The sequence below is a fragment of the Paramisgurnus dabryanus genome, chromosome 2 (genome assembly GCF_030506205.2).
Source record: "Paramisgurnus dabryanus chromosome 2, PD_genome_1.1, whole genome shotgun sequence".
NCBI lineage: Eukaryota > Metazoa > Chordata > Actinopteri > Cypriniformes > Cobitidae > Paramisgurnus > Paramisgurnus dabryanus.
Window position 1 is genome coordinate 47094383 of NC_133338.1, and position 14927 is coordinate 47109309.

The window sequence follows — 14927 nt, forward strand, 5'->3', positions numbered from 1 at the left end:
AAACAGCCCCTTAGAGTAGTTTATTTCTGATAACAAGCTAAATAAACAACAAGTAGATTACCTTAGTTGATATTTCATAGCTAAAGCGTATAAAAAATGACACTGAGCTAACGTTGCTGTGTGAAATGTGTACTAATGTATACAATGTTAACTACAAACTTGCTGCCAAACCTCCCATTACATAGTGGTGATTCATGATCGCCATCTCCCCCTGTCTTTAGGAAACCAAAACATTTGTTATTTTTGACAAGTTATTTGTTCCAGATTTCATTTTAGCCACTAGTCAGACCATTAAACAAACAGAAACCGGAAGTAAAGTTCCTACCAGACGCATAACCGCGACAACACACGTGCGTCTAAAGTCTGTTTTTATCCATGTGCACAGCCTTGCAAAGCATAGTTGATTTGACTCGTACAGGGCGCTCATGTGCGCTGCATGCGTATTGCAACAAATTACAAAACCTTTTGTGGCCTACATACCCACACGTACACAGTGTACAGAAGGTTTTAAATATCAGACGATACTGGTATTCTTCTGATGATGAGAATTGCGTCACACGCACTGTACACAGACCCTCGTCTACGCGTACACAATTGACTATACTTCGGCCTTAAGAAACAAAAGTTTTAAAACAGTTTAATTGTTGTTCGTCAATATGTTGTTTAATTGTAAGTGCAGCATGTTGTTTTAGAGATAATGGCTTTTCCCATTCGAGATAGGATTTTAGCCTGCATGACTGAAATAACTCCCTGGAAGGGTTGCAAACATGAATGCCCAGTGGCATGACCTCACTAATGGCGCTTTTCCATTGCATAGTACCCCACGGTTTAGTTTAGTTTGGGTCGGGTCAGCTTACTTTTGGGAGCTTTTCCATTGGGTGCAGTACGTAGTACCCGATACTTTTTTTCGTACCACCTCGGTTGCTGATACCAAACGTGACGCGAAAACACTGTAGGTCACTGATTGGTCTGAGAGAAGCGTCATCGCTATAATGTAAATATTAGCTTTAGCTTACTGCTAGCTTGCGCTGTCTCAAGCAAACATGTTGTTATCTGTGTTCTGCTATAAGTTTCCATACACCCTTTTAGCGATGAAAAACATCCACAGGTTGAGAATCCGGGACACCATAACAGTTTTTTCCAGACTTGCAGTTTGTGGCGGCACATTCGCGATGAGCACGTCCGCATTATTATGCTTAAATGCAACTTGAATGAGGCTCAACGGAGCACCGTCGAATGACGCCACGGGTCGGGTGTTTGAACAGAAACTGTCATGTGAGACAGAGGTAGTTATAAACGCGATGTGCAAACATCTATTTGTGGTGGCCAATTTTAATTTCGTGGCAGACTGAGAAATAGATGAATGTATGGGAATGTACAACAACGCTCTCACTTGTGTCACAGCAGTAGGCAGCGTAAATATAACGACACGCCTATAATCCCTCCCACTCAGAAGTGATACTAAACTCGATGGAAAAGCTAACCACACCAAAGTGAGGTGAACTGACCCGACCCAAACTAAACTAAACCGTGGGGTACTATGCAATGGAAAAGCGCCATAAAGGGACAATGTCTCAGATAGTTAGTGATAAGCTTGGGTGGTTGCATAAAGTGTGTTTTTCTGAACTAATGTATAGGACTAACTAAGCAGTAACTAAAAAGGATCTGTATATTACATAAGTGAATTAATTGGTTAATTATCCATTTGTCAAATCAGCCAAATCATAAAGAAATGTCAAATCATAAAGAAAATGCACTCGTTGTTGTGATTGGCTACCGTTTTTTAACGGTATTGCAAGTCATTTTGTAAGAAAAATGCTTGTTTGAACGTACAAGAACAAAAACAGTTTGTGCTACTTTATGAGCAAATCCAACAAGCAAATAGTCCAGGGATATAATTAAGCATGCTGTTAATTAAACTTAAGCATTTCCTTTTTTTCTGCTGTAAATGCTTTAAAACATGAACATTATAGGGTTTTGTATACATACATTTCCTTATTTTTAATATATACTTATTTTTTTCACAGGATTTTGAGCAACAACAAAATAAGGGAACTTCTGAATGGCTCTTTCATCGGTTTGTCATCACTGGAAAGATTGTAAGTTCAAATTGTACCTTTTGTTCCTATTTTGTTCCATTGTACGATATTGAAGAAAAATGTGTTATGTGATAACTTTCTAAATAATGTGATATACCGTGTGCAAAACGATAATGCTTTAAGTTTGTAAATCAACTTAAATTACATTCAAATGAAATTAATATTACCAGCATACATCTTTCTAGGAAAAGAAAGCATCAGTCTATCTGCATCAAGCTACAAGTTTGATTATTTGTAACTTTTTGAAGCGTTAAGTCATTGCAAACCACTGCAAAATATTGCGATGTGCATGTTTGCGATATTTCTATGTGTATTGCAGCTCTATTGCTTCCATTTCTGCAACATAGAAAACTTGTAGCACAGTGTTACCAAAGTGAAAGGAAACATTGATGTTATTTATCTTTTGTGGTATGAGTGAAGCCCATCAGGCTTTTGGAGACCTCATACCGAGGGACAGTTCAAGTGAAAGTTAATTATAGCCGTTGCCTGCAGCGAACAATTGCCTTATCTTGGCATCGGCTTACTGCCCTGCGCTTCCGCTGGGGATACAGTGTCGCTCAATGTAACAGTGCTGGTCAGATGTTTAAGCCCACCCAGCTACGACCACTAAATTTAGATCCTGTACATTGAGGAGCTGTATTTACAGTTGCTCTCTATGTGTGCACTTTCACATACAAATATGTAGATTTCTGTGTGCAGTTTTTAAAAACCCTTCTTTAAAAGTTAGGCTTTTCAAGATCCCAAAATGCTGTTGTCATGTAAACAAACAGCCAAAAGCATAAAAACGTTCCTGGTTTTGGTTGAAAATGTTGTAGTATAAATGGCCCCTTAGTTCAGAGGATAAAGGCTAAACCCTTGTCTTTCTAACACATACAAGTGTAAACATCTTTGATCTTCACATGCTTTGAAAGCCTGAGGAATTCATCTTTAACGTTGACAGCATGGCAGCTCTTCTGTTACTGGGGTCTTTAGCTACAGGCGTTTTTACCTAGCAGTGAATCTCCCTGTGTGCCTTCTCTGGCTTTGTTTCCACTGCTAGGCCGGTAGCACCGCTTTTGTCATTCTAATGAACTGAGCTGAAACCGAATGTGTGAATCAGCAGTCTGTTTCATGCATTATTCTGTGCATTGTTGTGACTTTTTGTCACTGCCTGTGTCTTTGACTGCATATGTATACGCTTTTGAAGACAGGAGAATCGGTGAAGCCAAAAATGTTTTGCTTCACGGCCTTATAAAGGAATACTTAGGAATACTTATGTTTGGGTTGAAATTTTACTACACTTACATTTTGAGAATGTCAAATGCATTTTTAAGGTCTGTCTTCATGGATTCTGAGAAGGTGTTGAAATGAACGTGCTTTTCCCTTTTTTTTTGCTTCCCCCCCCTTCACACTTGTGTATGATGGTTGTGAGCGGAGCTTCTGGAGTTCATGTTTGCCTTTCCACTTTAGAGGACTGCCCACTGTGTGCTAAAACATTCAGTGGTTTCTCTTGGTAGTTTTGAAGAAAATGTATTCTCATAGTATGGAAACCTTTTCTATCTCTAATACAAAGCAAGTCAAAAATAATTTCCTTGCATGACAAAAATAAATCTGTCGGTATTCTAATAAATAGTTAGTATACAAAAGTCTAAAACTATTGCATTTTTTCCCCAGTTGATGTTTAGTTGCTGTTAAAGGTGCAGTGTGTAGATTGTATTAGCATCTAGAGGTGAGATTGTGAATTGCAACCAACGACTCAGTCTACAGTTCACCCCTCCCTTTCGAAACGCATAGAGAAGCTACAGTAGTCGCCACAGGACAAACATGTCATCGAAAGACAGTGGTTTTCAAACTGGGGGCCATGAGATGGTGCCAGGGGGGCCCCAGTTTTATGACATTTTATAAAATACATTAATTTATCATGAATTCTGTGTAATTAAACCTAAAAAAAAATAAGGCTACTAACCAAAAGCTACTTTTTTGTATATATTTTTTATTTTATTAAAATGTTGAATTTTAGAACAGTTTTTTGTCACAAATTTTCTTTGGGGGCCGCGAAGGAATGCACCGTACACAAGGGGTGCCGCACGCTGAAAAAGTTTGGGAATCACTGGTCTAAGACAGTGTAGTGACAAAATGCTTTGTAGAACAGTTTGTCCGTTTAGGGCTACTGTAAAAAACATGCCGGCCAGAAATGGCAACTTTCATGTAAAGGGACCCACGGTGTTTGAACAAAACGACTCATTCTAAGGTAATAAAAACAATACAGTCCATTATGTAAGGTCTTTATACACCACTGATAATATAGTTATGTATATTATATTGCATTTCTGTTCTTGGTAAAAGTTACACACTGCACCTTTAAGTAAAAATTGGTACATTTGAAATATTTATCTTTAAATGTTTTTATTGATTTGATCTAATTTGGTGTAATAATTTTCTTAAAACTTTGTTTTGAAATGATAGTTATATTATCATAATGGTATCTATCCCTAACATCTTGACAGCTTTTGAAAAGGTGTTTTTTTTACCATAACAAATCTATTTTCAATGTATTAAAATTGTAACATTTACTATCTTTTAAAGGTTGTGTAGCAGATTTATGCTACAATTTAAAGATTTAAATTTTTACGTTTTTTTTACGATGTACTGTGGCACAATGAAATTCTTGTTTTTGCTACCTCACAATAACATAGGGTAGAAGGGCAACAAACATGAAATGACAATAAAAAGTACATAAAAATAGAAAATATCCAAAAAGTAAAAAAAAAAATTAAAAGTAAAAATGTAAAGCAAGTTTTGCTATAAAAAGTAAGAAGAGATAAAAAGAGATTAAACTTAATACTTAATACAGTATAAAACAATTTACAACATAAATAACATGGGATTGGTGCACATGTGTTTATTTTGTGTTTTGTGTGGTGATCTCTAACTCTAAATGTTAAACAACTTTAAAGGGGACATATCATGAAAATCAGACTTTCCCCGGTTTAAGTGCTATAATTGGGTCCCTATCAACCTAGAAAATGTGAAAAGATCAACCCCAATTACTTAGTTTTGATAAACCATTCTCTGCAAGCATGTGAAAACTTGGGTCATTAAAATCCGGCTCCCCTTGTGATGTCAGAAGGGGGATTTTATTATAATAATACTGCCCCTTAATCTTGCCATTTATTGCAGATATCAGCTCATTTGCATTTAAAAGGACACACCCAAAAACTGCTAATTCTATATGGTATTTTTAAGTATAATCGTCACATACAATTTTGGGGACACAAAATATTTATTTGACATCTTTAAAAAGTCATGTGAAATGTCACCTTTTAAATATTCTGTTTTTATTTCAACATTTTATATGTAGCTGTTAAAGCAGCTGTATGTAACGTTGAGTTCTAGTGGTTGAACATGGTACTGCAGTCTAAATTCAAAATTGGAGACGTTTTTCCTCTGCCCCCGTTTTGGGTTGCCAGACACATACAGAAGTGCACGGACAATGGAAAGCATACATTTATTTTCGAATTTTTACGTTTGCAGTGTTTTTTGTTTTCTGCAAATTTATAAAGCCGCTCATGAGGAACTCATTTCGGAGGTCGCGTTTATGGGTCAGTGTGGTCTCATTAAGGCAACCAAGGCGTCGAAATACACTATTGGATAAATTGGCAGTAGGCAGGATCACGCAGACCAAAACAAAAAAAGACATTCTGACACGATAGGTGCATTTGAAAAAGAGAATAACTGGCTACAGCGTTGTTTTTTTAGAGAAACACATACGTAAACATGTTTCCTAAAACAACATATATTAGTTTTTTTTTTTTTATTACCGTTAAAAACCTACATACAGCTTCTTTAAATAAAGATGATGTAGCGGGTTTACCAAACAAGTCCTAAAAATCATTAGTATCAAACAGGTCTACCTTTGCTGTCTTGCCATATTGTGTATTCTGTGCTTCTCTTTTCCTCTCTCAAACCACAAATGGCACGACATCAAAGAAGCTCACAGGGTTTGCCAGCCTTTGACGCGGGTACTCTGTGATGACTGTTTTGAACAGGGCTAGACTAGTGCAGGTGTGGGCTCCGGGTATCTGTGACAACAGCCTTTGAACTTTCAAACATTGGAGTCCATCTCTTATGTGGCTTTTTGGGATTGTTGCACTTAAATTTTATTTTGTTTTGTGAATTGATTCCTAACTCTAAACGCTAAATGTAGACATATAATACAGCGTTCATGCTTCCTAACCCACAGTAATTCTTTGAACTGGTATATAAAATAGTGCAGTACTAAATTGACATGTTTTGCATTGAATTGCTCATGAGTGTTTGATCTCAATTCGTATGTTACGTTGCACTAAATACGAATGATTTAGTAGTCTGTGCTTGCTCGTGGCTGTTAGCTATGGCTTGTCAAAACATCAGAAGGTTTTTGTGTTAACCCACTGGCATGTTTTCTGGGTTTTGAATAACCTGTTATTATAGGGTTGGGTTGATTTATTTTTAGTACATGTCAGAATTGCGCCTTTGAATTAACCATAAACGTTTTATGTTTTTATAAGTTCAGCATCTAAATCTGTTTCTATTCGCAGGGACATCAAGAACAACATAATCACACATATCGAACCAGGAGCCTTCTATGGACTGTTTGCCCTCAAACGATTGTAAGTATCATGATATCTCACTGTGCCACCAAACATCATTGCCAGGATGTAACTGTAAATGTCTGATTTAGATAAAAAGCAGTTTTCCCTCGTGTGCAAGCTCACAAGTTCTTCAGTCCAAATGGACGATTTCCAGACAGTACTCCGCACGGCATGCCTGATGCTATCTACTTTAACACATGCCAGTAGAAAGGAGGGTGGAGAGTTTGTTCTTTATAATGTGTAGTGTCTGAAGTACATTGTGTTTTTGTGTTGAATTTTTGGTTATATATGTTCTCTATGCACATACTAGCGCTATCGTTTAGTATAACTCACTCCTTGCCAGTATAAACTGCTCTTTGGCTGGAGAAATAGAGAAGTATGCAGCACCATTGGAAAAAATGTCTATCATTTTACCAAGCATGCACAAGATGAATATTTCACTTTTTATAATCAGTGTTTTTTCCAACATTTTGCCTCTGGGGTCACTGTGACGATGCTAAACTTAATGTTATTGATCTTTTGAATATTATTTAAATGACTACTGAGATTTTGAATCACTGAGATATAATAGCCAATTAGTAATCAATTAGGAAATTAAAATTCAATACAGTTTAAAATAGAAATTGAATTTTAGTGAGTAAGTGAAGATTTTCCATGTTGTAAAGAGTGCTGGCATTAAGATGCTTTCTGGTATCCTCATATCGAGTTACCTTTTTCTTTCAGACTAAAGGGTAAATCAAAATGATTTTCTATGGTTGTTAACAACATGCCAAATAGTACAGTCTACAGATGAGTAGTTGTACAGAAGATTCCTTTAAGAGCTTTTTTGGCAGTACTTTGTGAAAAACAGTAGGAAATATTTAGGGTATCTGTTAGAGCTCTGCTAACATGAGTCACATGAGGCTGTGGACGCTTCACACCAGACTCTATGGCACAAAAATCTTCACCCTGTATGTCTAACTTTAGAGTTCAATGTCACACACATTGGCCCTCATTTATCATTCTTGCGTAGAAACGGGCGTATATGTTGGCGTAAGATTATGCTTACACTCATCTCACCGCCTGATTTATGAAGCTGTGCGTACCTCTGAAATTCAGGTGTAAGCAATACCTGAACTTCATAAATGCCGCGGCTGAAAACGATCGTCATTAGAATAACAAGCCCATATAAATTCAAGTCTCCACCTCCCCCACGCCCTCATTTTAGGACATTGACACATGGAAGACGGCAAAGAAGAGAAACCAGAGGAAGTGGAAAGAATCAAAAAATTTTTATTTGGAAGTTTAAAGAGCGGGATTAAAGACACATTAATAATTGCATGACGTTTTGTAATATTTGTATTATTATTTTTATTATTAATGATGCTTAATTGATATTTAGAAGAATAATTATTTATTATTATTATTATTATTATTATTATTACTATTATTATTTACTGTTGCCTACATCTAAATTATATGTCTGCTTAATGGTTCGGTTAAGTTTTTTTAAAATAATATTTTAAAATGATTTTTAAAACTTTTGTAGTGTGTTTTTCTGTATTTACATACAGTTGTTTGTTAGCTAAGATCCAGTTTGATACAGAGCTCCGTATATAATCAGGGATGTGATTTTTCCGGATTAATCCGGAATTCCGGATTTTCCGACCTGAAAATGTGACCTACGTGAATCATGCAGATATGTAAAAAAAAAATAATAAGGGGGGAGGGGGGTATCTCACAGCCGTCGCCATGGTAACCCGGGACGGAACCACCATCGCCGTCCCCGCGCAACAGGGCCACACCGGTGGCAGATGACATGCATTTTCCTTCCTTTCCAAGTATCAACAAGGACGTGTTTCTGACCGTTCGCAAATGGCGGATGGCGAAGTATGATTGTATTCACCAATCAGACCCGATCGTTTCTCTCCTCTCTTCTCCTCATTTGCGACGTTTGGCTGTCACTCGCGTGACGCGAAACAAAGCGGCAAACATATACACGTCGGTTTACTTGGTGGATTTGGAGCAGCAATTTTCACAGAAATGAGAGGAAAAATGAGCGCCATTGCAGAAAATCCTGGTGGCGACTGAGAGAGGGACGATGCAACAATATTGGTTCCGAAAAAAGGCAAGGAAATAAGTTACCTCATCGAGCCTGGTTTAACCTAACTGAGCATTACTTTCGTGCATGAAACCTGAACGACGAACACGGAGGGGCGGGAATCGCGGGACGGAGTGGAGTCTAGAGTGATGTTTCTTCAGGCTCCGGCGTGAATATAAATGACAGACATTTCAACCGCGTTTTCATCACTGCGTTTTCTCTTCTAAAGTTCGGTAAAAACACATAAATGTCTTAAAATCTTGTTTAAGAATCTGTTTTATAATGAGAATCTCTCTTTCAGCGCGCCTCTGTGTGTGTGTTTGCGCCGCGTGACTGCCGATTTTAATCTGACAGAGTTCGTCACTGTACATTAAAAATCCCACACGAACATTACAGCGTTAATGCAAGGATTAAGATTGATTTTATATATAACAGATAATCTAGATACATTTACCCTAATAAGTTTTTAAAAACATGGTAATGTTTTAATGTTTTGCTTTAGTGTTTTAATGTCAGACAATCATTGAAATGAGGGGAAAATGAAGAGAAAGGCAGCAGATATAGCATCCTTCTTCAGAAAGAGTAGCAAGAAGCAGCCAAACAAATCTTAGTAAAATACATTAAAGTAGCCTTCAAAATTCACATGCTTTTCTGGTCTCTAGTTTTTTCAGCAATGGGAGATATAAATTCTGGTTTCAAAGTAAATTTCAAAAGTTTTATTTGATTAAATAGTTTAAAACATGGAGGTTGAATTATGACTATAAATTGTATGTTAATCTCAATTCATTTTAATAAAAATTTGTATGCAATGCAGGGTCTTTGCAATTGTATGTTATACATTATTCTGATTAACACACTATAATACTTAAAAGTATTTTAAGGTTGGATGATAGAGATTTTATATGCCACCCCAGAGTAACTGCTGGCCCCTGCCTGGCCACCCCTATGAAAAATCCCTGGCTCCGCCACTGATTAGCAAAACACATAAATACATTATATTATAAATCTTTACCCGGACAAGTGACTTTTGTGCATGGACAAGTGAAACACAAATTTACTTGTCCGAAGGACAAGTTCCTCAAAAAGTTAATGTCAAGCCCTGATAAACATATTACAACAATTTACGATTAACTAAGAATAATAGTAAACTTCATTATTGTTTATATTGTGACTCTTGATGAGTCTTGATGACGTATGCAGCTTAGAAATGCGACCTCCGGAAGGCTGCAGATTTAGGATTGAGAAACGGCCTCTGTATCATCGTTTGTTTCAAAGGTTTCGTGTGTTTAAAGTTTTAAGGTTGACCAGTTTGATTAAAATAAATAGCACCTGCACTTTTTTGTACAATTACTTCTATTTATTAGTGTCAACCTTCTATTGTTCATGTTTAACAGCTAACAAAGTTACTCATCTACAGGGGTCTAAAATTAGAAAAAGAGACCTTTAAGACACTTTATTATAACTAATGGTCCTGTGTAGCACATTTTACAGATATTTGTATTAAAAAAATACTCTGGTAAAAATATAAGTACTGATTTAACTTCTTACTCAAGTAAAAGTATCAAAGTACAGGCTTGGAAATTTACTTAAAGTATAAAATTAAAAGTAGCCATGCCTTTAGTTCTTTATAAGCCATTGCCTACATTTTATTTGGATGTCGAGAAAATAGGACTTCTTTTGACATGAACATTTGCATGTTGCACATTTAGCTGTTAAAGTTGTGTAAACATGCAAAACAAAAATAAGTTAAAACATATTTTTTTATCATGGTTGTTGATATAGAGAGAGGTGGTGATGGAGCAGTGGACAAGACACTTGCTTTTGATTCCCACTGTTACACATCCACCAAATAAGTTGTTATGTGTCATACTGTACAAAAAAGTTGCATGTTGCACATCTAGCTGTAAAATAAATTAAAATGTGTTTTTTTTGTTCAAATAAGTTGTTATGGGTCCTACTTTACTATCCGTATAGATCCACCACCAGTTTGATTGGCGTGTGTGTGTGGGGGGGTCTCAATATATTTTCCTGCTTTTTTGTCCTTAGCCAATCACATGCCTGATAATTCAAATTAACAATTTGTTTCCACGACATCCACATGTTTTACTAGGCTAATTCATAATTTGATGTAATAATAATTGTAATAGTAATTACGAAATATTATAATAATTAATTCCAAGGAACAAACTGTTGAATATTGGGAATGAATTTTATATTTATGGCCATACTTTAGACTAAATCGGAAAAAGAAGTGTCCATAATGTAGCATAAAAGATAATTCGTGGCCATGATTTTGTCCACATGTCATCATGATCGGATTTATGGCTCCATTCAACACAAGCATTTTACCTTACCTATTCATGTGTAGCTATTTATTTATCATCGAATAGTATGTAACTAGCTTACCTTTTGATGCATTATTACCATGTTTTCGTAGCACATCCTTTTGCTTTCTTGCAATTTGCCGCTTCAGATTCTAGGAATATTTGCTAACTTTTACAGTCTCTCCGCACTTCCTTTCAATGTTTTCTTCCTGTCCAATCTTAACTTTGATTTTTACTTTACATTTATGTATAAGGCTTGAATTCCAAAACTTATTGCTAGACGTTTTTACAGATTCTCGAACTAGCAAATTATCAAAGGGCGTTCTGGGTTCAACGAGCGGTGCTGAGCGAGCGGAGAGAGGCGCTTTGATGGTATTATTACCGCACCGCTCAAGGCTACGCTCCGCTCCGCTCACATGCTTTGCCCTGAAACGTCAGGTAAAGCGCCCAGGCTCTCAACTGAAGGAATACATATGCCTACAAATCAAATGCTTTGGTAAAGTCTCACAAATTAAACATTGAAGTACATGTTGCATAAAAGTAAACACTGAAGTTTATAATTACTATGTTTTAGTTTTTTTTACAGTGGGTCATAATATATCATATATTTTAGTTTGTCAGTGCGTTTTGTGGTGTTAGCAATTGTTTGCGCATTTCTGCACTAACTCAAAATGTGCGTACACCACCTCCTGAGCTGGCGTAGGATTTGAGCGTGCCGTACGCCAACGTCCATATTGATAAATCTCGAAGTCACCGTGGTTTTGGGTGTACGTCAGGTGTACGCTGGAAATTTGGTGTACGTACTTTTGATAAATGAGGGCCATTATGTTCTCAAAGTTTGATATAAAAATCATAATGTACCAAAAAATAATTTCAAATAATGTTTTGTCTATAAAATCCAGGCTAAAGTCTCATAATCTACACTGTTAAACATTTCTGTAGAAACTACAGTATTGCTTGCAGCTGTTTTTTCAAAGTTAAATAAACATTAAACATTAACAAGTCTTTATCTATACAGAATAAAACTAAAATAACAGCCTAATGCAAAGTATTCTGGGAACCAAAAACACAAAAAAGTTTGATGAGGATTTCTTGTTCCCAGAATGCTTTGCATGAGGCTGTTATTTTATAGTTTAATTCTGTAAAGACAAAGGCTGCGTCTGAAATCGCGTACTGTGACTTGTAGATGACTTGTGACTTGTACTGTGACTTGAATTAGATGAAGTACCTACTCCTTGACCGTTAAACAGTATGTACTATATAGTATGAATGAATTCGGACGTACTACAATCGCCATGTTGATACATCACATGACAAACGTCGTCATAACAAGTTAGTCGTTAACTGGAATTACGATCTAATTGCTTTTGAATAGAGCCGCATTACCGCTTTTGGACATTTTTGAATAAAACAACGCCTCTCTTTCTTCTTTGTTGGATAACTCCTCTCCCGGGGGGCTTGCCGGAACTAGTCAGTCATCCGGGTACTTTCACCTACTGTTTGAATTGAGACATACTACTCTCCTCTCCTACTGTTTTTTTTTTTCGCCTACTACTGTACATATAGTATGAAAGGTGGTTTCGGTCGCAGCCAAAGACTTGTTCATTTAACTTTGAACAAACTGTTGCCAGTAAATAAAATCGAGTTTAAATCTACAGTAAGTTACTGGCAAACAGCTGCTTAACTACAGCTAGTTTTTACAGTAAAAATTATGAGATTAAAAGGTTTTGAATTTAATTTCACTTTTATTTCATTGATTTCAATCTTTGACAGGACCTTACTCAGTCAATGATAAAAATATCAAGGTTATATTTTTTTCACACAAAGTTCTTTACATTACGTAGGATGATTATATGTAGAAAACAGTAGTTCCTAAATCACAAATAATAACTTTAGCTGGGTTTTAAACACTAAAACACTGTTGTTAAATTCTTCATATTTTGCCATGTTATGAGCATAACCAACCAAGTAAACAGACTATATGATATTACCAGTATATGAATGAGTTTAAAGTTAAACATAACACGTTGCCTTATCTTTCATATTTCACAGAGACCTGTCTAAAAACCTGATTGGCTGCCTGCATCTGGATGTATTTAAAGGTCTTTCAAACCTTGTTAAACTGTAAGTCATGTTTTTATTTCTGCTGTGAATTGATGGTTTTCTTATGGTGCAGCATAGTAAAAAATAAGTATTTCCGAGATCCAAAATTAACTCTTGCCAAGAAGCAAATGTGAGTACAAATGACTTTGACAAGTTAATAACACTAAACACAGTACATGGTTTATATTGAACTGTAAGAATGAGATTGCTGATGTATGTGAAGCGATTGATTCATTTCCAAGACATACAAATTGTTCAGGTAAAGAAAACATCTGTTATGACTTTACAGTGAAAACATCTCTAGTACTCCAGTAATAACTGTTGCATGAAGACACCAACTAGTTAAACAGTTACAGTCATATGCAAAGAAATTATTATAATGCCATTGTCGAAAAAGTCGAAAAATTAAATAAAAATGATGTTTATGGCTGTAAGTATGGCCAGTTCATTTTCTCCATTTACCCTCTATTGTCAGATGTGGCAAAAAGTTCATTTTGGATCTTTATATAATTGGACGTTTATTTAATTATGAAATTGATGATAATTGTGCTTTTTCATGTTTAAATAAGAAACTTTATTTTACTGACACTATTTATAAGGTGCAGTAAAAAGGACAAAAATTTCAGTGGTGGGGTTTGACTCAGTTTCATTAACCTAATTACCCTTCACAGAATGCAAAACTCATAACAGGTGTTGTTAGATGGGCCTGTTATCATTCGCTTCCCATGGGTTCAGAAACAGCTGCAGATTATATTAGTGCATGTCAACTTCACCAGTTAAAGGTGGAGATTATAACCGATCCAATCATTTTAATTATGACAACAATTAGGGCAGATTTCACCCCAAACAGAAGTGAAGTCAAGGGTATAAAGAGGAAAATTAAAAACATAAACTATTTGTCATGAGGCTTTAAGTTAAATATGGTAATAAATATCACTTGAAAATAAGTAGGACCAGAGGTTTCTCTTAGGAAAATTAACAATGGTTTTATTATAGTTGAAATGTAGTGACCCCATTTTTTTTTTTTTTTTTGCAAATTGATTACAATTTGTATAACCACGGTTTTACTACAAATTCCACTGTTAAACTATGGGTCCTTTGTGTTAACCATGAAGTTGATTTGTAGTAAAACCATAGTTACCACAAAGTCTCACCAAAATAACCATAGTTTAAAGGAATACTCCAGCCAAATACTAAAATTATCCGATGATTTACTTACGGTACATTCACACGGGGCGTAAGCGTTAACGCTTAACGCAAGGCTTGTCTGAAGCGTGGCCAACAGCCAATCACTGTGGCCGTAACACAAACTCCGGTCTTCCATAAGACGTAATTGGCTGGCTCTGCCTAGGTTATTTGCATAAGGCGATATGATTGGCTGACGCATGCGTTGCCGCTTGAAAAATTGAGAAATGTTCAACTTCTGCCGCGAGCAACGGCACTGACGCGGCGCAGACGGATCCACATTTCCGTTCGCCAACGCTTGACGTCACCCAATAAAAGTGAATGGGAAGCGTCAACGCTTACGCCCCGTGTGAATGCGCCGTTACCCTCAAGCAATCCGAGATACACATGTCCATCATCTTTTAGACCAGTGGTCTCCAACATGGTTTGCCCGCATGGAGTCTGTGAGCTATCCGCCAAAGCACATTCTATTAATAGCCTTAATTTTATCTATTACATATTGTTTTATATTAGCTTGGCTTTT

At 36.3% G+C, this 14927-nt stretch overlaps 1 protein-coding gene across 1 annotated transcript in view; it reads left to right on the top strand.

The window, feature by feature from the left end:
• The window catches only part of adgra3 (adhesion G protein-coupled receptor A3), a 48195-nt gene that overhangs the window by 8748 nt on the left and 24520 nt on the right, over positions 1 to 14927 (top strand). Inside the window, exons 2-4 of the mRNA XM_065288916.2 lie at positions 2028 to 2099; positions 6659 to 6730; positions 13169 to 13240. Of these exons, the coding sequence (XP_065144988.1) occupies positions 2028 to 2099; positions 6659 to 6730; positions 13169 to 13240 (216 nt within the window). The remainder of the gene's footprint in view (positions 1 to 2027; positions 2100 to 6658; positions 6731 to 13168; positions 13241 to 14927) is intronic.